General features: G+C 37.6%; 1 protein-coding gene across 1 annotated transcript; it reads right to left on the bottom strand.

The window, feature by feature from the left end:
* Positions 1 to 1524: 1524 nt before the first annotated feature.
* Positions 1525 to 22866, bottom strand: LOC110676010. The gene is made up of 2 exons (XM_021842260.1): positions 22638 to 22866; positions 1525 to 3472 (listed from the first exon to the last, which is right to left on the bottom strand). Exons 1-2 carry the CDS (start codon positions 22703 to 22705, stop codon positions 1780 to 1782), a joined length of 1761 nt encoding a protein of 586 aa, XP_021697952.1. The 5' UTR covers positions 22706 to 22866; the 3' UTR covers positions 1525 to 1779.
* Between the last annotated feature and the right edge of the window lie 287 nt (positions 22867 to 23153).

Below are 23153 nucleotides of genomic sequence, written 5' to 3'. Positions count from 1 at the left end.
ACATTCGCCAATGTTGCATGCTTTCTTGCATCTTGAAAGTGAAATTGCAAACAAGATCGCTCAGTTTACATGATTCCACGCTGAATATTCTGCTAAAAATAATGCACATGGATGGATCGACGGCTTGTCATTCCATGTGCATTATTTATGATTGAATTTTAAGGCGAAGTAGGCCGTCATTGGAATTTGTACGCGTCGTTGATGATTGTTGCTTATTCATCTCACGATTTCAAATCAAAGATAGTCAGTTGGTTTTGCACTGACACAGCTGAATAAGTATCAGCATACTTTATGCATGTTAGCGCGTACAGTGATACTTTTTCAAGTCAATATAAACTATAAAGACTGAGTCTTATCAATTTGAAATGCAAGCTGAAAAGTCATCATTGTTGCCAAAACGAATGACGGGCTACTTAGCCTTAAGCGTGAAAATCATGTAAACCGTGCCGTTTTGCATGCAACATTCTTCGAGAGAAGACGTTTCGCGTTCAATATTAAGGATTTTGGTAACAATGTTGTATATAATAGATGTGTTTATAGGTTTTATCATTGAATAATACATGAGAAATGGCTTTGCATGATTGAGGCTAATATTACGTTACGTGTAAATCTAAGATTTTTTTGGTGTGTGGCTTTGCATGATTAAAGCTAAAATTACGTTTCGTGTAAATCTAAGATATTTTTAGTGTGTACGTACATTTTGAGCGTCTAGGACAGTACTGCTAGTAGTTAGACGATCAACTAGGAAGAACTAAGTTTTAAGAGACTTCAACAGCTTGTAGGACCCTATCCACAAAGCTACACACTTAAATTATTTTACGGATTCCTGTAAAAATCTCAACAGCTGAACAGTTCGGTGAAATAAATTAACGGAGTACGGTAAATTTTTACAGTATTCGGTGAAAAATCACCGGAATCCGTAAAATTTCGACGGAAATACGGTGTTTTATTTCACCGAACTGTTCAGCTGTTGAGATTACGGTGAAATTCACCGTAAGAGCTTAGTGTGTATGACCACAACGGTAGGGGATGTTGGATAGGATGTCCAAGCAAAATGACTGGTTCGATGAAGAGTGCCAGAGAGTGATAGGCGTTAAGGACGCCGCCCGAAGCCGTATGCTAGTGGGTTTAGAAAATGCCTACTATATCTGGTGGTCATGTTTTACGAAATACCAAAAGTGCAAATGGGGTTAGTGTAAAAGCCAACATGCGAATGAAAACAAAGGGCGCTGTCGATTCTGAGAATAAGAACCTAGATAATTTGAAATGATAACTAAATTCGATGTCCGTTTGTCAGAGCTGAGGTTGGGAATTTCTCATAAAAATCTTGTGAAATTGAATCTCATCACAAAGTTTTCATTGGATACTGGATTCCATCAGAACATTTTCTCTCATTTAGGTATAATATTTTAGGATTACACCCGATTCTGTTTTTGCACGAGAGATGCGTACCGTGCAAAAAAGTGTTCAGTTCAAAATTTCAAAAACCGTGCAAAAAAAGTAACATAATTTCTCGACGTTTCATGCAAAAATAAGGTTTTGGCGGTAAATGAATGTATGAAAACTTTTTTTTGCACGGCCACGTGAAAAAAAATCCGTGCAAAAACAGAATCGGGTGTACTGTCTATTTCAATCAATCAAGAAATCGAATTTTACTTTACGAATAAATACATGAGATGCAACATGATCTTCTAACACTACAACTAAATAAATACTACATTTAAACTGCTACTCATAATTCAGGAACGCACAACAAGACCATTATATCCTTGGATCCCATCAAACAGCATCCTTTTCGTCGAAGCTCACCAAGTTCAGCTTGGTCGATTTCGGTTGCTGCAACTCCTCCAAAGACCTGGGGTCAACCACTTCGTGCCGTTTCTTCACCATCCGATACGGGGGATAACGTCCCATTGCCGCGTGCCCATTGGTGAAACTTTCACTCGGTTCCTGATCACCCGATGCCGGAACCGGGCTGAGGACTGTACTCTTCTTGGTTGTTGCTGAACTTGGTGTAGAAGTCACAACTGGCGGCAGCGATTTAACACCGTAGAACATTTCCAGGAAATTCGGAATTGCTGTGGTCGTGGTAGGGTCGACCAAGTGTGCTTCCGGGTCCGGGAGAGTTTCCCCAACGTTGAGCTGCAGATGGTTGATGTCCAGCGCTGTTTTCTCGAGCTCGAATTTTCTGCTTGCCTCGGCGGGTTTCTTCGGATACAGATTCAGATGAACCATAAGCTTGCCGGGTTTCATGGTCGGGATGAATCTCTGCTGCTGAGGTCGATAGTACGACGATGAACTACGGAAATAGGAGTCTTCTTCGGGGTACTGTTGATTGTAGACAGCGTTCTGTACCTGAGCGAAGTTCTGATTGTTGAAATACGAAGGAAAGTTGGTATTTGCGTAGTTCTGCGGGGGCCTCTTCTTCAAAGGACGTTTGAATCGTACACTACCATCCGCCATCGGAAGAACATCCAACATGATTGAGAAGGGCATGCCTTTGGGCAAGGGTTCTTCTGCGTCGTAGCTTTTCTCCGGAGCAAACCTAAACTGGTCGACTGCTAGAAGGTTGATGTCACTTGGATTGGCTGGTCTAAAGTTATATAAAGAATCTGGCATGTAACCACTAGGAACCGATAGCTGACTGTTGATGTCCAATGGTTTCGAAACACGAAGTTCGTGCTGCTTGGAAGAAGACCCAAATAAAGTTGTTATATCGCCATTTTTACGCGGATGTCTGTAGATTCCAGAGAATTTCACCCTGTGGTTCCTAAAGTTTGGGTTATTGAATTCTGAAGGTTGTTGTAAATGGTGCGGAATAAATTTGTAGCTTTGAACTCTTGTTGACGACAATTGATTCAGAACATCCTGGATGTTGTTAACCATTCCATAGTTTGTTAGAGACTTTGTGGTCTGCTCCGGGAATTGTGTGAAATTCTGCCGGGAGAACCCGACTGGATTCACTGTGCTCACTTCAAACCCGAAAGGCCTTGGCAAATCACTTTTATCCAACTGATAGCTATCCGCCAGAGAGTAATCCTCTGAAAATCTTCGCATGCTCCCTAATCTGGGAGGCTTCATATACTCGCTCGGATACAGCACCAAATTATCGTTGAATTCAGCAGCAGAATTGTCCAATCCCAATCTCCTAGTGCGCCGTTGCTTCCTTGCCTCAGCTATCGCATTATTAGCATCCTCGCTTATCCCAGTGGCATTTTCTCCACCAACGATCAAAGTTCCATTGGACGAAAACGGAGTTGTCAGCACGGTATGACCCATGCTGGATTCGATGCTGGTTTCGTTAGAGAAACTGGCAACAATCAGACCATTGCGACGATCTGCCTCCGATTTGTTTATTACTACGAAGAGGATGAAGAACAGTACGAAGGCCATGCCCAGAATGCCGTATAATGCAATCCTGCGATGTTGATTGCTGGGTGGCTTCTTGGGAAGCTCTTCGGGGATTTCATATCTGTGAAAGAAAAAGAAATACTTTCAATCAAATTTTGAGAAAAAAATACTCTTTGGTTTTTGTAACGATGTGTACAGGCTATACAAAGGTAATATTATAAGTTAATGGTGACACAAGGGTTATTATATTACAGTCAGTCAATCTGCTGTTGTAAACGGGCTATGATCGTGTATGTGTTGGGATTAGCAGGAAAGCGACGCGAAAACGGGAATTCGTTTGTAGCCTATTGACGGAGACAGACGTGTATACGGAGCTCACGGCGAACGAGTAGTTCGAGTACAGAAACGGCCCGTCGGATTTTAATGTGTGAAAAGCCACTCTATCAAATCACGGTGTCATTGGGCAAACATATAATCTAAAAACAAAACAAGTATGTCCGAGATATCCATCAAAAGAAATGTATATTTTAGATAATATTTTCAGCCATAGACACCGTGAGGTTATGAGTTGGCCTAGAGGCCCTTAGACGTGGTTATCAATCTATGAACGTTCCGATATTTCTGATGTATCGAAAAATCGATGAATTGTTTTAGATATTCGATATTTTTGTATCGATATTTATTATTCAATATATCGGTCATATTATTATTCCCTTCCGATACATCGTTCACTAATATTTGGAACACAATTGTAGGGTTTTCTCCATTTTTCTATTAAAAAAACAGTTCCCAATTGAGTTTTAATATGTCCATATTGGCCAAGATATCAATAATTTTGATCATTCAAAGTTTTTTTTTTATTCTGAGAAAACTAAACACAAGTCAGCAAACAATATAAGATTTTTTAAAAATTCAAATATATCATGTGTTATTCCATCTTGGGTAGTATATTCATACTTGCTAATGACATGCGATTGCAAAAATAGCAAACAAAGCTCTCAGTCAATAATTTTGGAAGTTCTTTCAAAACGCTAGCAGGTTCTGTCCTAGGACGTAGCGCAGAAATAAGAAAAATTAAGAAATAAGAATTTGAAACATTATTGCTACATGCACTAGCTGAGTCTATATTGTATAACCTATATCGTTTAACCTTTTCAGTTAGAACTCATGAAACTCCTTGACTGTGTACATGAATCCATCATTTTTCATAAATTCTCGAAAACTTATTCAAACAGACTCAAGTAAAAAAAATATACAAACTTACTTTATCGATTCCACGTGTTTCGCAGACGAAGTTCTGCACATTTCGCTCTAAGCCAACTCGATTTTTCATTTTTAGAACGATTAACCCGTATAGGCCTGAGTGAAAACAAAAATTCTAAAATCCTCACCGCTCAGCGAATTCTTAACGGATTCAAATGATTTTTTGTCAGTATACTGGCACACATATCTAGTTTCTAGAAGTGAAAAGAGGAACGTGGAAATATTTCTGTGGCCGGAGTCATTCCGGTGGATCATTGGGTCAGGTAGGGTGCGAAGGGTACTGTGCGTTTGTGTCCCTGAAGGTAGTCAAATTCCAAGTCACAGATAATTTCCGGAATCGGCTATGATGTGGCCACTACATGGCGGAATTTTAAGAAAATTGCATTAGTGTAAACCTTTTGAGATACGATTGAATTGGATAACTATGAGTTTTGCATTTGAATAATCCTACAAATGACCAATTTCGGGTCCAGGGACGCCTCAAATTTACGATAAAGTGACCAATTTGTATCCGAACATCTGTGCCAAGCTTATGAGAACACATTTTAGTCCACAATTATGTTTGATTCCTAATTTTCGAGAATTGAAATGGTTTAGTATCCGACAAATCTACAGCCGGTTCTTCCGGGCATTACGTCCGGATGGTAACATCCGGTATATTTTGAATGGTGCAAAACTTTTCATTTATAACGTTGAATATCAGATCCTAATAATTTTTGCAAATTAAAATGATTGTCATTGCAAATAAATAAAGGTAACTTGGCATGTCCCAAAAAAGCCCTTTTTACCCGACTTGACCCAGTGATCCACCGGAATAACCGGCCACATGAATATTTCCGAGTTCCTCTGACCACTTCTAGAAACTAGATATATGGGCCAGTGAACTGACAAAAAATCATTTGAATCCGTTAAGAATTCGCTGAGCGGTGAGGATTTTAGAATTTTTGTTTTCACTCAGGCCTATACGGGTTAATTTCCGGATTTACAAAACGCCGAAAGTAAGATTTTCAACTTTCGCAACCGAACCACTACTTTCGCCGCTCCCGCTGTATGGAGAGACAAAGTGACTTAACAACGAATCAAAACAAAACACTACGTGAGCCGTTTTTACACTGGTACAAAAACGTCCAACGCAACTGAATAAATTGGCTCATAATTTTGTAATATTTTTTTGTGGGAAATAACAGGAACTCCCTAGTTTTTGAACGCAAGCTTATTGTATGCAAAATTTAAGCAATGTACACGGCGAAAAAATGTTAAAAGGTTATTATTTTAAAAAAAGTTTTAGAAGACAGGTTGTGATTCTTATGAATTAATTTTCCCAAAACCGTATGGAAGCTTCTTACGTCGATTTGAAAAAGTAATCGAGAATTAATCAAATCCTTCATTCCTACAGTATGAATTATGAATACCGTAATCCGGGGTAACATTGATCAGTTTTTGGGATATATCTTGAATTTTTCATTTGAAAATGCAAATATCGCAAGTTTTATATTTTTAAAACAAGTACTGGCACCCACCGCTCGTGACTGTGTACTGTATTTTGGTTTTCAAAAGATTTAAATAAGTTTAAATAAATGTTTTAGGTGATTTTTTGATTTAGTCGATATGGGGTAACATTGATCACCCATGTTAACAACGTTCGGTAATATTGAAAATGTCGTTGCTTACTTAAATCATGGCCCCTGAAGCCGAATAAATAGATCAAACACTTACAAGTCATTTACTTTTTGGCTAATAATTTAAAGCCTCTATAATAAACGCAAAAAAAATACTTTTTGAGTTATTTCAAAAATAAAAACACTTTGAACCGCGGAATACGCCTAAATGTAGGCAATTTGCTAAGGAAATTCTGCATTCTCGATAGTAGTTCGTTAATGTTGCTTAATTGAATGAACTTATGAAGTATTCGACAACGGAATCGTTTTCGGCGATACCACTTTTAGTAACAATCGCATTTTCCTTACTCATACCATTTGCAGAACTCATGTGGGACATGAATCTTCGGTAGTGCCATACATATTGACAAAAATCAATGTTTCAAAAATTTGACAAATTTACGCATGAACGAAATGTAATTTTCGCAAAAACCTCAAATTTTATTAGCTTATGAATGTAAGAAAGAGAAGCACCATTCCAGCTTTGATAATATTCCATCAATTAATAGTAATTCGAACCTTTTACTAGAATGGTTATACCGATCAATGTTTCCCCGCTGATCAATGTTACCCCGGATTACGGTACAAATGAAACGCGATAGAGCGTTATGAATGCCACACTTCATACTGATTGGAAGTTAAATCAGTTTCCGGATTCATTAAAGGGTACCGTAATCCGGGGGCAAATTGATCACTATTTTACAACTTTTGGCTGTGTTGTCCTTCGGAATTCAAATATTGTCAAATAAATTTCGACAAAATCAGTACTCCATTGGTCTTTATCAGTTTATGTAATCGACTTTTCATGAAATAATATATAACATATCATAAAAATAGTTTTAATATCAAAAAATTAAAATGACATATTGGGGCGAAATTGATCACCATATAACAAAGCAGGTTTAAGAATAAAAAAAATCCCTATCTACTAAATTTGGGTCTCCTTAATCTGAAAATGATATCAAAATTCTTACAACTCGAATATTTAATAATTTTATTGCAAAATTAAACTTTGAAAATCTGCCTTATATGCCTAAATGTAGGCAATTCCGCTTGAAATTAGCACATTATTTGAGAATAAACGGTTTTATGAGCAAAAAACTATACTTGCTATGCTGGATGAAATCAAAAATGAGTTCAGTAGTTCATACTTAAGCTTACACAACATTTTAAATCCTCACAACTGACATGTAGGCATAGCACCAGTGGATTGTTTGGCACCAACATTTCCAACTGTATTGCTTACACCTTCAAAAAGTGTGAATATTTATAGGCAAAACTGATCCTGCTAAAAATGAAATAGTTCAAAATCATCATAAGACATCTATAAACTAGAAAACATTGAATGTCTGTGGTGCCAACACAATTTTCAGCATCCTTGGAAGGAAATGTTTTTTGGTACCGACCTGATAAAATTCGCCCAGTGATCAATTTGCCCCCGGATTACGGTATATAATAAAATCCAGCCTCCTGACACCGCCCATACTACCCCATTGGAAAATAACGAGCAAACATCTTTGGTTCCCACTGGGAAGTGGTTCCCACTGACAGCTCAATATATGTAAACAAATAGTCGTTTAAGGACTAACAATCGAGAAAGGCGTAATCTTTTATGCAGAAAAAAATCTTTTCTCTCAACAACAGTTATATTGGCACAAACAAACGGTTACTAACTATTCGTTTGCAGTACAGCAAAGTAATTTGAGTTGGTGTGGTTAACGTGGAACAAATTAAAAAATCGGAGAAAAAATTCCCTGATATGATTACGCCACTTTCCGTTGTTTTTCTTGAGTTTTATGCCGACCTCAAAAACATGGCTGCCTAGCACCGGGTTGATAAAATCCGATCGTCCATTGCACGATTACGTCATGAGGAAATCGCTCTCTTTCGTGCCTTAGAGAACAACGTGGCTAATGCTTTTCAAATTTGACAGGTAGTAACACCGTATTTTATAATATTTTAGGAGAGTGAAAGAGAAAGAATTTTGCCGTTAAATGATTTATTGAGGGCAGACGAAGCGGGACTCGTGAAAAGTAGAGAATATCCTTGAATGAAACGAAAACTGCTAGCTCAAAAAATAAAAAAAATTAACTCATGATGTTCAACTTTATAAGTGAGGTGCATGGAATTATTTCCCATACTAAATAGTCAAGATTGGGTTGGATCTCGGCTTCTAGTGGTCCGATTATCCAGAAAAATATTACCGCATATCAGATGTAACTTGAATTTTGCTCGACTTAAAAATCATAATACCGTAAAACGGGGTAACTTTGATAGTTTTTTCGAAGAAAACTTCAATATTTATACATGCTGCTTCAAAGAATTGCAATTTATATTTTTAAAACAAGTACTGACATCCTAGCTATCGATTGCACTTGATAGATTGCCAAAAGGTTTATTCTGAATGGATATATTATTTTTCATATAGTCGAAAGTCGGGTTTCTGTTTTGGGGTAACTTTGATAATGAGGTATAAATCGAACAAAATTGAACGAATTACGGAACATTTGTAGGGCGTTGCATACCTCTAGGCGTTTAACGATATATGGAAATTTATGACTTAGATTATAAAAATGGTCCCAGTTTGTAAAAATGGGTTTCGCTAAGAAATTTGAGGCCGAATTCTTGTTCTACTATAACTAGGCTGTCAAGGATAAGTGACAAACTCATTATAACTTCATCAAATAGTGATCGTAGAACAGATTGTTTGTAAGCGTTGCAAAAATGCTAAAATCTAACAAATTTTTAATATTTGCATATAAATCCTCAAATACACTTGATTCCAACGAAAATAGCTTTAACATGAAGTTTCATACTAATATGCTTTACTTTTGCATTCGTTTTGCTTAACTGATTAACAGAATCTTCGTTATTTCGTTTAATATATTGTGGGCCTCGCACTATCAAAGTTACCCGCATTATCAAAGTTACCCCGTTTTACGGTACTTGAAATACAAACTTTTATGTAATTGACAAATTAATTTTGGAAATATTTTGCAAACAATAAATTTTACTGAAAAATGTTATTCTACTAATTTGTGTGTCTCATCAAATTAATCGATGTTGAACTGCCTACAAATTAAGGCCGAAAGGGTCGTTAAGGGATGGTACACAAATTATGTCACGCTAAATTTCAACTTTTTCGAACACCCCCCCCCCTTTGTCATACTTTTTGTATGAATCCTCCGAAAATTTTGTAAGGCTTGTCACGCTTGGCTCGACCCCCCCCCCCTTGGAGCGTGACGTAATTTGTGCATGATCCCTAAGCCGCAATAACTTTCAGCCATACGGGGAAAATGCATCTCTCCAAACAAGGTAAAACAGTCATGATTTCGGGAGGAACGTGTATTTTTATGTTATGAACGAACACCATGACTAAAAGTCATGAAATCATGAATCATTTTACCGTAACGCCAGCAGTGAGTTACTTTTAAAATTTTTAGCGACGAAAAGTGCCAATTTAAATCATGAAATCATGAAGCATGTATGCTGGAATAATGAATGAAAATTCATGAAAACATAAGCACTATTCAAGAATTTAGATATCTGCAATTTATGATTCCGATTTTGTTGCTGAAAAGTGGCAAGTTGAGTCATGGAATCATGAAGTATCCGTGTCGATATAATCGTTGGCGATCTGTAGTTGAAGATACAGGTCGGACTCGATTATCCGGAGTATCGATTTTAGTTCACTCCGGATAATCGAATCACTAAGAAAAATATTGAAATCTTCGATAAAAGAACTTAAATATTATCTTTTTTCGTTGTTTTGACTATATAATGTGGTGGCGTTTCCAGAAATTATTTCTAGGAACAGTAGGGGTCTTCACAAGAAAAACGAAAATTTTATCAGCATACACAAAAAAACACTATTTCAAACCCCCCCTTTCCTTTAATACGTTCAAAACTGCAAAAACATTCAATACCAAATTATCTCAGATTTATGCATAAAAATTGAAAAACAAGAACATCAAAAAACAAATTCCTGATAAGCGGGTCTAAAATTCCGGATAATCGAATCCCGGATAATCGAGTCCCTGGATAATCGAGTCTCCGGATAATCGAGTCCAACCTGTATTCCGATTTTTCTTGGAGGACTGACATTCTCCATGCAAAATGTCTTTGGCGGCCGTTTTGTTTTTAATCAATTTATCGAAAAAAAAAAGTGAAATGTGGACAATATAATAACAGGTGATAAGGAGCTACTATGAAAAAAATATATAAACCGCTAAGAATTCATGGAGATATCTGAAAATTACGATAATATGTTTTTTGAAGCTTTCAAGATCTTCATTTGGCCAGGGTGGTACCGTTTTGATTCATATTACGGACATTTAAGGCCTCAGTGAAGTATCACTCAACAAAAAGCATATAAAATAAATCATTCTGTATGATTCCTCCTCGTTATTGAGCCTTCAAAACAATTACCTTTCGAATGATGGGTAAAGGTTCTGATTTCGCAACATGAATGAATTTGAATAAATAGAAACGTGTGCACGTTCCATGATTCTTATTCCGGACGCTTCCTCATATTCCGGACATTTTGATTCGAATTGCGTACAGCTCATGTAAATCATAAATAGAAACGTCAAATCATAAATTGGAATCATCGAGCTACTAAAGAGACGTCCAATGCAGTTGGATTTTATCAATTTTCATAGATATTTAAGAAAAATGCTTTTCTATAACGAGCCTCGAAAGTGAAAACTTTTGAACGGCAAAAATTGAAACATTTCGTGTGAAATGTTCCCCATATAAAGTAGAGTGTCCGGAATTTGAAGCTGTTCGTAATATGAATCAAAACGGTACCATAAACCTATATACTCATAACTCAATGACGGCAACACCAAATTGCTTAATTTGTTCACAACATACTCTCATTAATTAATTGTTTTAAAGAGTGACTTTCCGAATACGATGAAAATTCTGCAGCCTGAGAAATTAACGGGGGGTTATGGATACGCGTCGGTCCTCCAAGGAATTCTGGAATATCTTCGGATCCAGATGACCAATGATCAATATCGATACAGATTTCAAAACTAGTAGAGTTTCTTGAGGACTTCTGAAAAATATATTCACAAATATCGAGAAACAAAAATAAATATCGTGATCTTAAAAGTTTATTTTTGTGGTAAAAAACTAAGCTGCTGGTAGAGGGGTGGTAGTTGGTCCCTAGTGATTTATCCTACCTCCGTTCTGGTCACGATCTTCAGATTATCGTGATTCGTCAACATTCGTATTGATAAAGTGGGGGGACATGGTTGAAATGGGGTTTGAAAGAATGTCAGAACAGGTATCCACCGGCGACGCCAAACGGACCAACGTAATGTGGTGTAATTTGGGATTTGTGGATTGAATACTGATATTTTTTGCCAAGCATCAATATGGGTGACTTTCGAGGATAGCGAAACGTAAGAGGGGTTAGGACAAGATTGTGGATTTACTGGGTAAATCCATCACATTGGGGTTATGACTCTGTGTCTTGTCAGGAATAGGGTCTGATTGGTATGGTAGTATGCAATAGAGTTCGGAATTGATAGACAGACTTTGAGGAAAGAAGTTTTGAACGTAAGACAGCAGCACCTTGGATCTGAGGGCATCAACATGATTCGATGAGGTCCCACACTTTTATTTGCGCTTTTGCACTTGTAAATGTCTTACTAAATAGGAATACTTTGTGTTAGGGAAAGTGCAGGAGAATAAAATATAATTCATTAGAATTTTTTGATAGAGGCAGAGTTCATATGTTACATAGGTATTTAAAAGCAAATGAGAACCATATTAAATAATAGACTAATGCTCATATTTTTATATTTTCATTTCATCGTGGTCCTCATTGCTCGAGCGGAGACGACAAAACTCGAGGTGGATAGAATCGACGCAACTACGACACGGAAAAGAAACAGATGAGAAACTATCGATACATTTATTCAACTATAAAAACCACGTTTTAACGTAATGACTTTATTTCTTCTCGTTTCAGCAATCCAACAAACAAACCATCTCTACTATCTTTTCATTTCCTCTTCGTTACATTTATAGTCCCTCTGGCACTGAATCGAATGACGCATTCCGCTTTTTATTAGCAATGTCTTTGCTGTACGTTGAGCATGGTGTCGGAGGTGGTGTGCTGTGTTGAACATCGGATGTTCTACACGGCACGCTACTTCCGGCATTTTGTTTGGCGTGCGGGATAGGCAGTGCTAGTGATGATATGGAGGCCGCTATTTGGTTTAGTGCCAGAGGGACTATATCTATTTAATGTATCTGAAGCTTGTGGGACCGCTTTAATTCCGGCGCCTGCTTGTGGAAGATCCCGGTGTGCTAAACGGTAAAGGACATGTTAACGGGGGAGGCTTGGTAGGTCCTCACCCAGCCCGTGTCTAGATGGGCGGATAATTGTCTGCCAGGGTGTGGATTGAGCAATTACAATTACAAAAAAACTAAGCTGCTGGTAGAGGGGTTTAGTTCCTTGCTTTATGTTATTTATGTTTAAGATATTGACAACTGTTTGGAAGAACCATGCACGCTTAAACAACATGCTGAATGGCGTTTAGGCATCTTGCAGATGGTCTCTATTAAGGGACCACGAACGGAAATCCTGCAAAGACCATTGCAATTTTCTTCGAACAATTACCGGAATATGGTGGTGTGCTCACCTCAGAAAACTATAAACAACAATTCTCTCTGTTCTAGAGTATGGCTCTTTTTGTTTTCTCTCAGCAGCAAATAGCCATCTTATTAAGTTCAATATCGTTGAATAATATATCTGATATAAGTCTTCCATGTTTTAACCCCCACGTGTACGCTTCACTAATGACAATTCCTCTGTTGAATACGATCTGTTCATGAAACAAGCTCTTCATGGAATTCCAGATCAACTTCGAGTATAACTATCCCACGTATTTTCATCGCAAAGTACCAGATTGTCGATTCCTACAGGAGATATTTCACTGACGTATTCCGTATTAATGGATCCACTGGCTTCGGTGTCTTTAATGAAAACTCTTCCGCCTTCCGAAAACTTCAGGGAACCTTGCACGGTTTACGTTGCTGAGCTGGCAGCAATCAACTTCGCATTGGGGATGATCTCAAACATGCCCGCAGACCACTTCTTCATCTTTTCGGATAGCCTCAGTTCTATTGAGGCACTTCGATCGATGAAACCTGTTAAGCATGCATCTTACTTTCTTACAAAAATAAAAGAGCAGATGTGTGCACTGGTCGAAAGACCATATAAGATTACCTTTGAATGGGTCCGCTCACATTGCTTAATTTATGGCAATGAGAAGGCGGACTCTCTCGCAAAGGTGGGCGCTGAGGAAGGTGAGATTTATGATAGACGAATATCACATGATGATTTTTTTTCATTTAGTTATGTCAAAGTTCTCTTCACCGTTGGCAAAGCGATTGGCTAAATGGCCAACTGGGACGGTGGTTACATTCCATAATTCCTAGAGTTTCCTTGCGAGCCTGGTGGAGAGGTTTGGACGAAAGTCGAGATTTCATTCGCGTGATGTCAAGACTTATGTCCAACCATTACTCGCTAGATGCACATCTACACAGGATTATCCTCGCGCTGAGCAATATTTGTAATAGGTGTTGTTCCGGTTATGATGACATCGATCACGGAGTTTGGCAGTGCACGGATATGGACGCCTCCAGAGCACAACTTTTGGATACCATTGCGGCCCGAGGTAGACAACCCTATGTTCCAGTTAGAGGCACCCGCGATTTCATTTATATGGTCGCAATTTACCATTTCCTTCGTTTGTCTTGTATAAAAGTTTAATTCTCTTGTGTTCTCTTCTCCAGTTTTTTTTCTGTCTTGTGCCAATTGTGTTGGATTGAGGATCCTGGTCATCCGGCAGACGAATACCGGCAAGAAATTAGTACCAACGCCATGAAACGATAATAGAGCTACCACGCTATGCCTCCCGGATGAGCAGTAAAGAACCCTAAACCCAATCCTTACCATGTCCTTTCTTTCAAAATTGTGACCACTAACCTCGAGTTGCCACGAGTACCCTGGCTCCATCCCATATTAATCTTGAACTAAAAAAAAACAATTAATTGTATGTAATGAAAATACAAAAAAAGAATTTCGGCTCCGTAAAGCGTTACACGCATTTGAGCCCCAAATTAACGAACTAGTTAAAAAAAAATCACACGAAATTACGGTGCATGTCATCCTCAAAACGTCAAAACCTTATAACAGCAAAAAAAATGTGCTTTTCTAGGGAAAATAAGATATGCATCGATATTTACCCATTAGACCTATTCAAATGTCTGGAAGTTCCTCAGTCAACCAATATTTTGATTTTTCATGTCAAAATGAACTTGTGCTCAAAATTTCAGTAAATTTGGAGAAAATTTCGATGTGATTCAAATCAATTATGTGTTTTTGGACTATTTTCAAATTTGAAAATTCATAACTACTGAACAGAACATTAAAACTTATCGAAAATACCTTCACATAGTAGTTTATTCAATTGTACGAACTTTTGTTAAACACGGTTCTATGATTGGAGTAAGTTTAAACATAGTTTGGATGAGGTTTGTGCTTCAAGGTTCTTGAAAATCACTATTTTTAGGGAGTGTTTTCCCCGAAAAACATACCTTTTTGAAAATTTTGTATTTTGAATTTCCAGAACATGATGACTATATATTTCTAAAACTTAATCCCGTTTAAAGATACCTTTTATCTTAAGAAAATAAATTGTAAAAAATAGGCAATTAGGAAGCACATTCGTAATCCGCTGTTGGTGAGCCAAGAACACCACCATGAGCTTCAAGGAATGTAAAAAATGAACACGTTAGCACTGCTTTTTCACAGTCAATGATAATGATTGTTTTCAAATCGTTCTGAATAGTCAGTGAAATACGATCCAAACAATCATTACTCGGAAAGAAAAAGCAATGCTAACTTGTTCAATTCATTCATTCGACGGTACAGTCACCCCACAGTTATGGATAGCACACAGATATGGATCAGAGTTGGATTAAAACGGAAATATCTCATCAAATACAGGCGAGGGGGGCGACACATCCAGATATTTAAGATTACTACGATATCTTTGAATAATCTTTGCGATGACCTTTCATCTTTTTGCAGCATATTATCTTGTTTTATCCGTGGCATCTTATAAAACATCTTTATCCATCTTCATAAATCTACCTCATCTTTCCGCATCTTACATGAGTGTTTTAACGGATTGACTCAGTTGTCATCGATCAGCAACAAAGAGGGAGAACGGAGCTGCATCATTTATGGAATGTTTCCAAACATCATGATAAATTATAAATCCAGCAGATTTTGGAAGATCACGCAGATATTTTCCTGGGTTAGCTAGTTGTTCGGATTTTGGCCCAGATTCAGCAGGATGCTGATCATTGGTTCCATGATGCGACAGGACAGATACCTTAACGAACGCTCCAGACTGCCCAAGAAGCTGAAGAACCGAGTATGGAATTTGCTGATCAAGTTTCCCGGCGGAATCGTTTCCGGTACGATCAGATCGGCGATTGCCTTCAAGATAAGAAGTGTCATGTTTAACGCCAGGTCCGAGGAAAGTGGCATGTAGCTAAAGGAATAAACTATTTCGGGATTGAAAGGCTTTGTGGGTGGAGATGGACTGAAACAGTTGGCGTTCCTGGTGGCATTGAATCGAAAAGGGCAGCGGAAGAAGCTCGGAGAACACGAGTAATAACTTATTTTCAGTCCGTGTCTTGGTGTGTGTTGTGATCTGATAAATTGTCTGTACACGCCCCTACCCATAAATAAATATTTTATTGATTATCAAATTGAATTTTAATTTTACAATATATTAACAAAACTTATTGCTTCTTCGCCTTTTGAAGCTAGGGATTTCATCGCAGATTTTTCGGGTTAACTGGGTTTACTTAACGATGAAATGGTGTTGTGCAGTGCTGTTCCTTAAAGATTAGAATGGTAATCAGTACAATTTCCCAGAAATGAGCATGCAGTTCTGGAAACAAATAGCTACCAGTTACTTACTCTTTAAATAAAGGCTCAAAATCTTTTCACCTAGCCTGATTTGTATTAAAATTGAAAGTAATAACAACGAAAACTACAAGTATAATTGAAACTGTTTAGAAAAAAAAAACTGTAGCACTACGCTCCCCATCATCAACATCATCATTGTTTCTCCTTCCACCCATTCACATCTTGCATCTCATCAATCTACGCGCATCGTTCAACAGAAGATGTCAGCGCATGAAGCACGTCAAATCTAGAATAATACACTGATCTAAAAAATCGGATTTTATCCGAAAGTGCATCTAAACGAAGATCTGGGAGTGTCGCCCCCCTCGAATACAGGTGCAATTTCGCAGAACACATTTTACCTACGTGAACCATAAATCTGTACAGCATCGCAATCAATTCAAATATGCTTAAATATATTATTCCCGTCTGTAGGAAATAAAATGTCAATCGTATTCCCAGAAGCGTTGATTCATAACTGTGGGGCATTGAAATCCATACCACAGTTATAAATCAAAGATAAGACGATTCCAAAAGAAACGCCAAAACGTATGCTTTTAACAAAACACCATTCGTTTTCCTCGCAGTTAAATTGCTGTTATAGTGTTTTGATCCATAATATGAGTCGATTTGATCCATAATACGGATCTTCCTCTTCCACTGATCCACATCTGTGGGGTGGACATTGTTTGGAATTTCAATTTAAATCGACACTTTTTGGTAAATAACCGCAAATTTTGACGTGTATTCTCAAAAACGACTATATTCTGCAGTGTCAGGAAGGTAATTTTGGTTTGTACAGCGCCACCATGTTGTTTAATCATATTTTGTTCTGAAAAATGACCCTTAGTTGATCCATAACTGTGGGGTGACTGTACATATGTCATGCACGATTTAACTATCATCAGGTTGTGATGGGTTGTTCGATCTTTGGGCATTTTTTGTAATTTAATTCCTAAAGCAACATGTAAGCTGTTTATGGTTAATGATTTCATAGATTTATTATGTTTGTTTCCCGGTGACTAGGGCCTGGAAAAATAATACCAATGTGTGTTTTTTAGAGCATACATATTCAGAAAACCGTGATTTCTGGGTACTGGGGAGAACAAAATTTAATCTCAATCAAACGATGTTTAAACTTAATTTAATCTTATTGGCGTGTTTGACAAACTTTAACAGAATAGAATTAGCTTCCAATAGGTGGTAATAGCAAGTGATTTCGATTTATGAGTATTGAGTTATGATTTTTCAAACCTTAAAATAAGCTTAAAAACACATTCTCATCTTGAAGCATAATGAAATCTCTATCAAATGAGCTGAAAATTTGACCAGACATTGTTCTTACCATGAGAATTCAGAATACTGCTTGACCTGAAGATTTCCAAACATTTTTTCAAATTTGAACAGGTCTATTACCCATTTATCAATAGTTTAGTCATGAAAATCAATAGTTTTTATTATTGGAGTCGATTCGTAGAAAGATTTCCAATCGATTGGTGCAAGAATCTCGAAAAGATATCCGGGCGTTAGTATGTTATTAACAGTCAAAATCTGGGGTAAGTATTTCATTAGTTGTGGGTGTTCCTAAAGTTGCGGTAGTGCCATTTTCACTGATTTTATTCCATTAGCCACAGAACCGGCACTGCTAATCGACGTATTGGCTTGTTGATACACGGAATAGTTGAAAAGAGCATTCAAATTGCTTTAAAACTGATGAAATATCACTAAAATTGCTAAAACTTTACTTACTTGTACCAATAGTTGCGGTAAAGTGTTCCTATAGTGGAGGATTCCATAAGAAAACAATGGATACCGCAACTATAGGAACACAAATTAAAAATATACCGCAACTAAAGGAACAGTGTACCAATAGTGGAGGTATTATTTTTTACTGACATGCCGTGGGTTACTGCGATGAAATCATTTTTCTCATTAGGTCAAAGATCGTTACTTCCCGTTACAACATTAACTTGTACATTAACCTTCGGGCTGTCGCGCTGTTGTACTTTGTACAACAGTTGTGATTTATATGCTATAATTTTGCAACAAAGATATCTATCGACACCAAACCAAAATGTTTTCCTCAAGAATCATCTTAAAAAGAATACACGCCAGTTTTTATTTACAGTATGGCCCTTTATAATACGGTAAAATCAACAAATGTACATGGAAGTCGCATAATAATGAACGCACTATGTACGGTTCGAGGAAACCACAGTTTGAAATCGTCATATCTCAAAATCCAGATAATATAGAAACTTGGGGTCTTTAGTAAAGTTGTTTTGGAGGTGAAGCGCTATCTGATGGTACCTCATTTAATTCGGAATTTGACCGCTAGGTGGCACTAGTGAGCATGGAAGTTTTACTTTTGTTTTGCAGATATTTCAGGATCCTGACCATTTAGAAGGATGTCGTCTTCGGCAAAGTTGTTTAATAAGTAACGGACTATTATTTTTCGAGCTAGTTGATTTAAAATTTTGCCACTAGGCGGCGCTAGTGAGCATGAAACTTTTGTTTGCAGATATCTCAGGAGCCTGACCACTTAGAAAGATGATGTCTTCGGCAAAGTAGTTTGGTAGCTCAAGGGCTATCATTATTTGAGCCTAGAAATACGATATTTTGCCATCAGGCGGCGCTAGTGAGCATAAAATTTTTGTTTTGCAAATACTGCAGGATCTTGACTTTTTAGACAGGCACCTTCGGCAAAGTTGTTTAGAAGCTCAGGGACTATCCTTATTTTGCAAAATCTCGAACTTTAAGAAAGAATTTTAGCTACTGAACAACTCTGCCGAAGACACCATCTTTCTAAGTGATCAGGCTCCTGAGATATTTGCGAAACAAATGTTTTATGCTCACTAGCGCCACCTAGTGGCAAAATTTTGAATCAACTAGCTCAAACAATGATAGTGCTTGAGTTACCGAACAACTTTGCCGAAGACGCCATCTTTCTAAGTGGTCAGAATCATGAGATCTGGGAAACAAAAGCTTAATGCTCACTAGCGCCACCTTGTGGCAAAATCCCGAATTTCTTGGCTATAATAATGGTAGCCCTTAAGCTACTGATCAATTTTGCCGAAGACGTCATCTATCTAAGTGGTCAGACTCCTGAGATTTCGCAAAACCAAGGGTGTTGTACAAAGTACAACACGCGACTACTCGCGTTACGAAAATTCGCGCGACGACCGAAAGGTTAATTGCGCTTCTTGAATTTAGGCGGTTAAATGAAGTTCAATCGAAGTTAATACCTCCACTATTGGTACATCTACCCTAACGACTTTTCGTGACGCGAGCGATTTTCGTTTTTCGAAATTGTACCCCAGTATGTTGCCGTAAAACGTTATCCAACGTCAAAAGCAGATGTATTTACGGAGAACTTCTCTGAGATATCGCTAAGAATAGTTTCCGAACTGAATCCTGTTTAATTTCTTATACAAAACATGTCAAACATTAAGAGGAATCTATTCAGTAACATCTGTAAGAATCCTTCATTGTTTTTTTTTTTTTGCTGGATAATTTTCTAAAGGAAGTCTTGGATAATCCTCACTAATTCTAGAGAATCCTAAACAAAATATTAAGGAACAACTGGTTGATATTACAAACAAACAATTGGATTTCATATGCAATGAGAACGTAAAGGGCCTTCCTCGAGAAATGTTGAAAAGAATTTCCTAAGTATTCTCGAGCAGGATTTCTTGAAGAGGTTTTTTCATCAATTTAATATAGGTTCTTTTAAAAAGATTCTGATCTGAGATTCTGAGACCAGAAAGCCTAAAATACTACTGCTTTTTTTTTAATCAGAACTACTAATCCCAGAAACGATTTTCCGTGGGAATCCCAGGAAGAATTCAGTGAAAACTTGTAAAAGAGCTCTTGAAGAAAGCACTGAAAAAGTATGGAAATAATTCAAGAATTTGTGGAAGAATCAGAAGAAGATCCCTTGTAAGATTTTTTCAATGGATCAAAGAAATAAAGAATATATTCCATAATGAAAAATGAAATTGACAACTATCATTTAAGTGCAGCGGTAAGTAAAAAAATCACACTCAAATAAAATCATTACAAATCTACGCAGACCACGAATTTTGTAAAAATCGTGATAATTACCCTTGACACTACTTCTGTAGAACAAAAAAATGATAGGACCACCTAGACCCCCTCTGAAAAATAAATCCTAGTTCCGCCAATGGTGGTGATAAGTCACTGAGCTGATATATAGGGGAATTAGGGGCATAATGGACACGTTAAGCAAATGTTCGTTTTAAGACCATACAATGGCAATGTTTTTAATTAACCCCCGGCTAGCTTTCAAGTTTGATGTTAGTACGCCGGGCTACATTTGTTCATGATGATAAAAATCATATCATATGTCAGAAAAGCGAGAGAGAAAATTTGGTTGAAAACAAGGCTGGTAAAAAGGTATCGGGGCGAAATGAACACCTGCATGAAATTTAATGATTCCAATAAATTCAATGACTGTCAATCGTTCCGATATATAAAAGAGCTCTCCCTCAATCATTATAGCTAAAAAGAACCTTTCTGGGTTCATTACTTTGCTCAAAAATTAGATTCTTCCACGGCCTTGATTATATGCCAATTTGAAACTGAAAAAAACTTTTAGTCAAATTTTGAAGGAAAATTGGAGCAAAAATTAAACTTTTATACCGTCAAACATTTTAAATGCAATACAGATTTCATGCAGTGTATGAACTTTTGATGAAGTATGCATATTCTTAGATATTGAGGGGGTGTCCATTTCGCCCCGTATGTTCATTATGCCCCTAATCCACCTAAGCTAAAAAAATGTTTGCCCACTAACAAACACGCATCTTGAGAGAGATTTCTGAACAAATAAGTTTTTCGAAAATGTCTCATTTAGTTGAAGACACCAACTTTGAATCTCATCATTGGACTGACACTTCTGAAGGTATGGGAGGACGAAGAATTGCCCACTGGCTGGTTGGATGGCCTCATCCGCCCTATCTACAAGAAAGGGCACAGGAGTGTGCCAATTACAGTGGAATTACACTGCTGAATCCGGCGTACAAAATTCTGCCGCGCATCCTGTTTAACAGACTGAGACCGCTCGAAGAGTCCTTCGTCGGCGAATACCAAGCTGGTTTTCGTGAGGGCCGTTTGCCAACGGACCATATATTTAGCTTGCGAATGATCCTAGACAAATTCCGGGAGTATAACTTGCAGACTCACCATCTGTTTAAAGATTTCGAAGCAGCGAAAGACTCAGTGAAAAGAAATGAGCTTTGGCAGATAATGTCTGAACATGGTTTTCCGGCCAAACTAATTAGGCTGATACGTGCTACGCTGGATGGTTCGAAATCAATTGTTCGGATAATGAATCATAATTAACATAGTAACATGGTTGTTTTATGTTTCAGGGCTCTTTGAACACTTCAAAATCAAATATCGCTTGATATGCACTCAATGCTAGAGTAATAGAAAATGTATTTAATCTTCCGATCATATTTTTCTCCTACACTGTTATGTGCAAAGTAATCTTTTTTATGACGCTACATTTTGTGTGTTCAATACTCGAAAATTTGCCGCGAGATTTTTTTTTAAATGAAGTTTTTATCAACACGCTACGTATTCCCTTTGTACGTGTCCCGATTATCATGTTCATCAGTATCAATTCGGATTTCGTTCCAAATAAGATATTTGCGCAAGTATACTTATGTACTTCTAAAAATGTTGACACACTTGCATATTCATGACGGATCACTGTTTGCTACACTTGTTTAGGCATGGATCAAGTGTATCAATATCAAATACCGCAGTAATCGAATGCAAATATACAAGTTTATCAAAGTATAAAAAGATATGAGCATTTGTCTTAGGGGTCGTCCATGAACCTCGTGGTCATTTAGGGAATAAAGGGACCATTGACCAAGCTCCATACAATTTTGAAATTTCTGTATGGACAAAATACCACAAGAAGGGAGGGGGTCTGTAAATCCATATAAATGATCACGTGGTTTATGAACGACCCCCAAGCATCTCATTTGGTACGGAATCCAATAATCAACTCCAAAAAAGTTTGCACAGTTGATGCTTGAATAAGCTTGTTGGCTTGATGGCCGTGCGGTTAGTGCCGTCCGGAAGCACATCGATCTATGGGAAGTGTGGGTTCCATTCCCACTTCAGTCATTGAAACTTTTCGTAGGAAATGTTTCTCAGCTGTGCTATTGAAGCATGATTGTCCGATGTCTAGTGTTCTTTTCCAGTATGTGCAGCTAAGTTACTGAATACGATGTCGTCGTCTTTTTAATATGAACTGCACTTCTTTACACTGTGCGTTAAAATTCTTCTTAATTGAGTTTGGCTTAATTAATTTTCAATCTCACTTGTATATTCCAAACTGCGACAGCCAATTATTGCTGTAAGCTTTCACAAAACCACCACTTGTGTTCATTTTGGTACAACAGTCTTCTTCTTAGGACGAGCAATCGAAAAATCCATTAGACATCCTATTTCCACAGCTTTACTCCATCTTAGAACTTCCAACGTCCGAATCCAAAACGAGTAAAATCGCAAATCACAACCCGTTCCGCGGAAATCAAACACACCAACTGAATCCATATCACCAACCGCGAGGACATAATGCACCTCACTCAGCATGATTGTCATCATCAACGGTCGGCTTCCCCTCGGAACTAGCACAAAGGTGGGAAGCACGCAACGAAACTCGGTGACATTAATTTCCATTTTACCTACTTCCATTTTTTCGTTTTCGTTTTTATCGCGGCGCGAATTTTCCTCTGTGTCTTTATGCCACACGTACTAAACTGCACAGCAAAAAATGAAGTTATATTGACTGGCGTAATTTTCGGCTAATTTTGAATAAGACAGGAGCAAATCAT

This window comes from Aedes aegypti, chromosome 2, assembly GCF_002204515.2.
Source record: "Aedes aegypti strain LVP_AGWG chromosome 2, AaegL5.0 Primary Assembly, whole genome shotgun sequence".
In the NCBI taxonomy this organism is placed as follows: domain Eukaryota; kingdom Metazoa; phylum Arthropoda; class Insecta; order Diptera; family Culicidae; genus Aedes; species Aedes aegypti.
The sequence above is the reverse complement of the archived record's forward strand: the minus strand, read 5'-3'. Positions and strand labels throughout refer to the sequence as shown.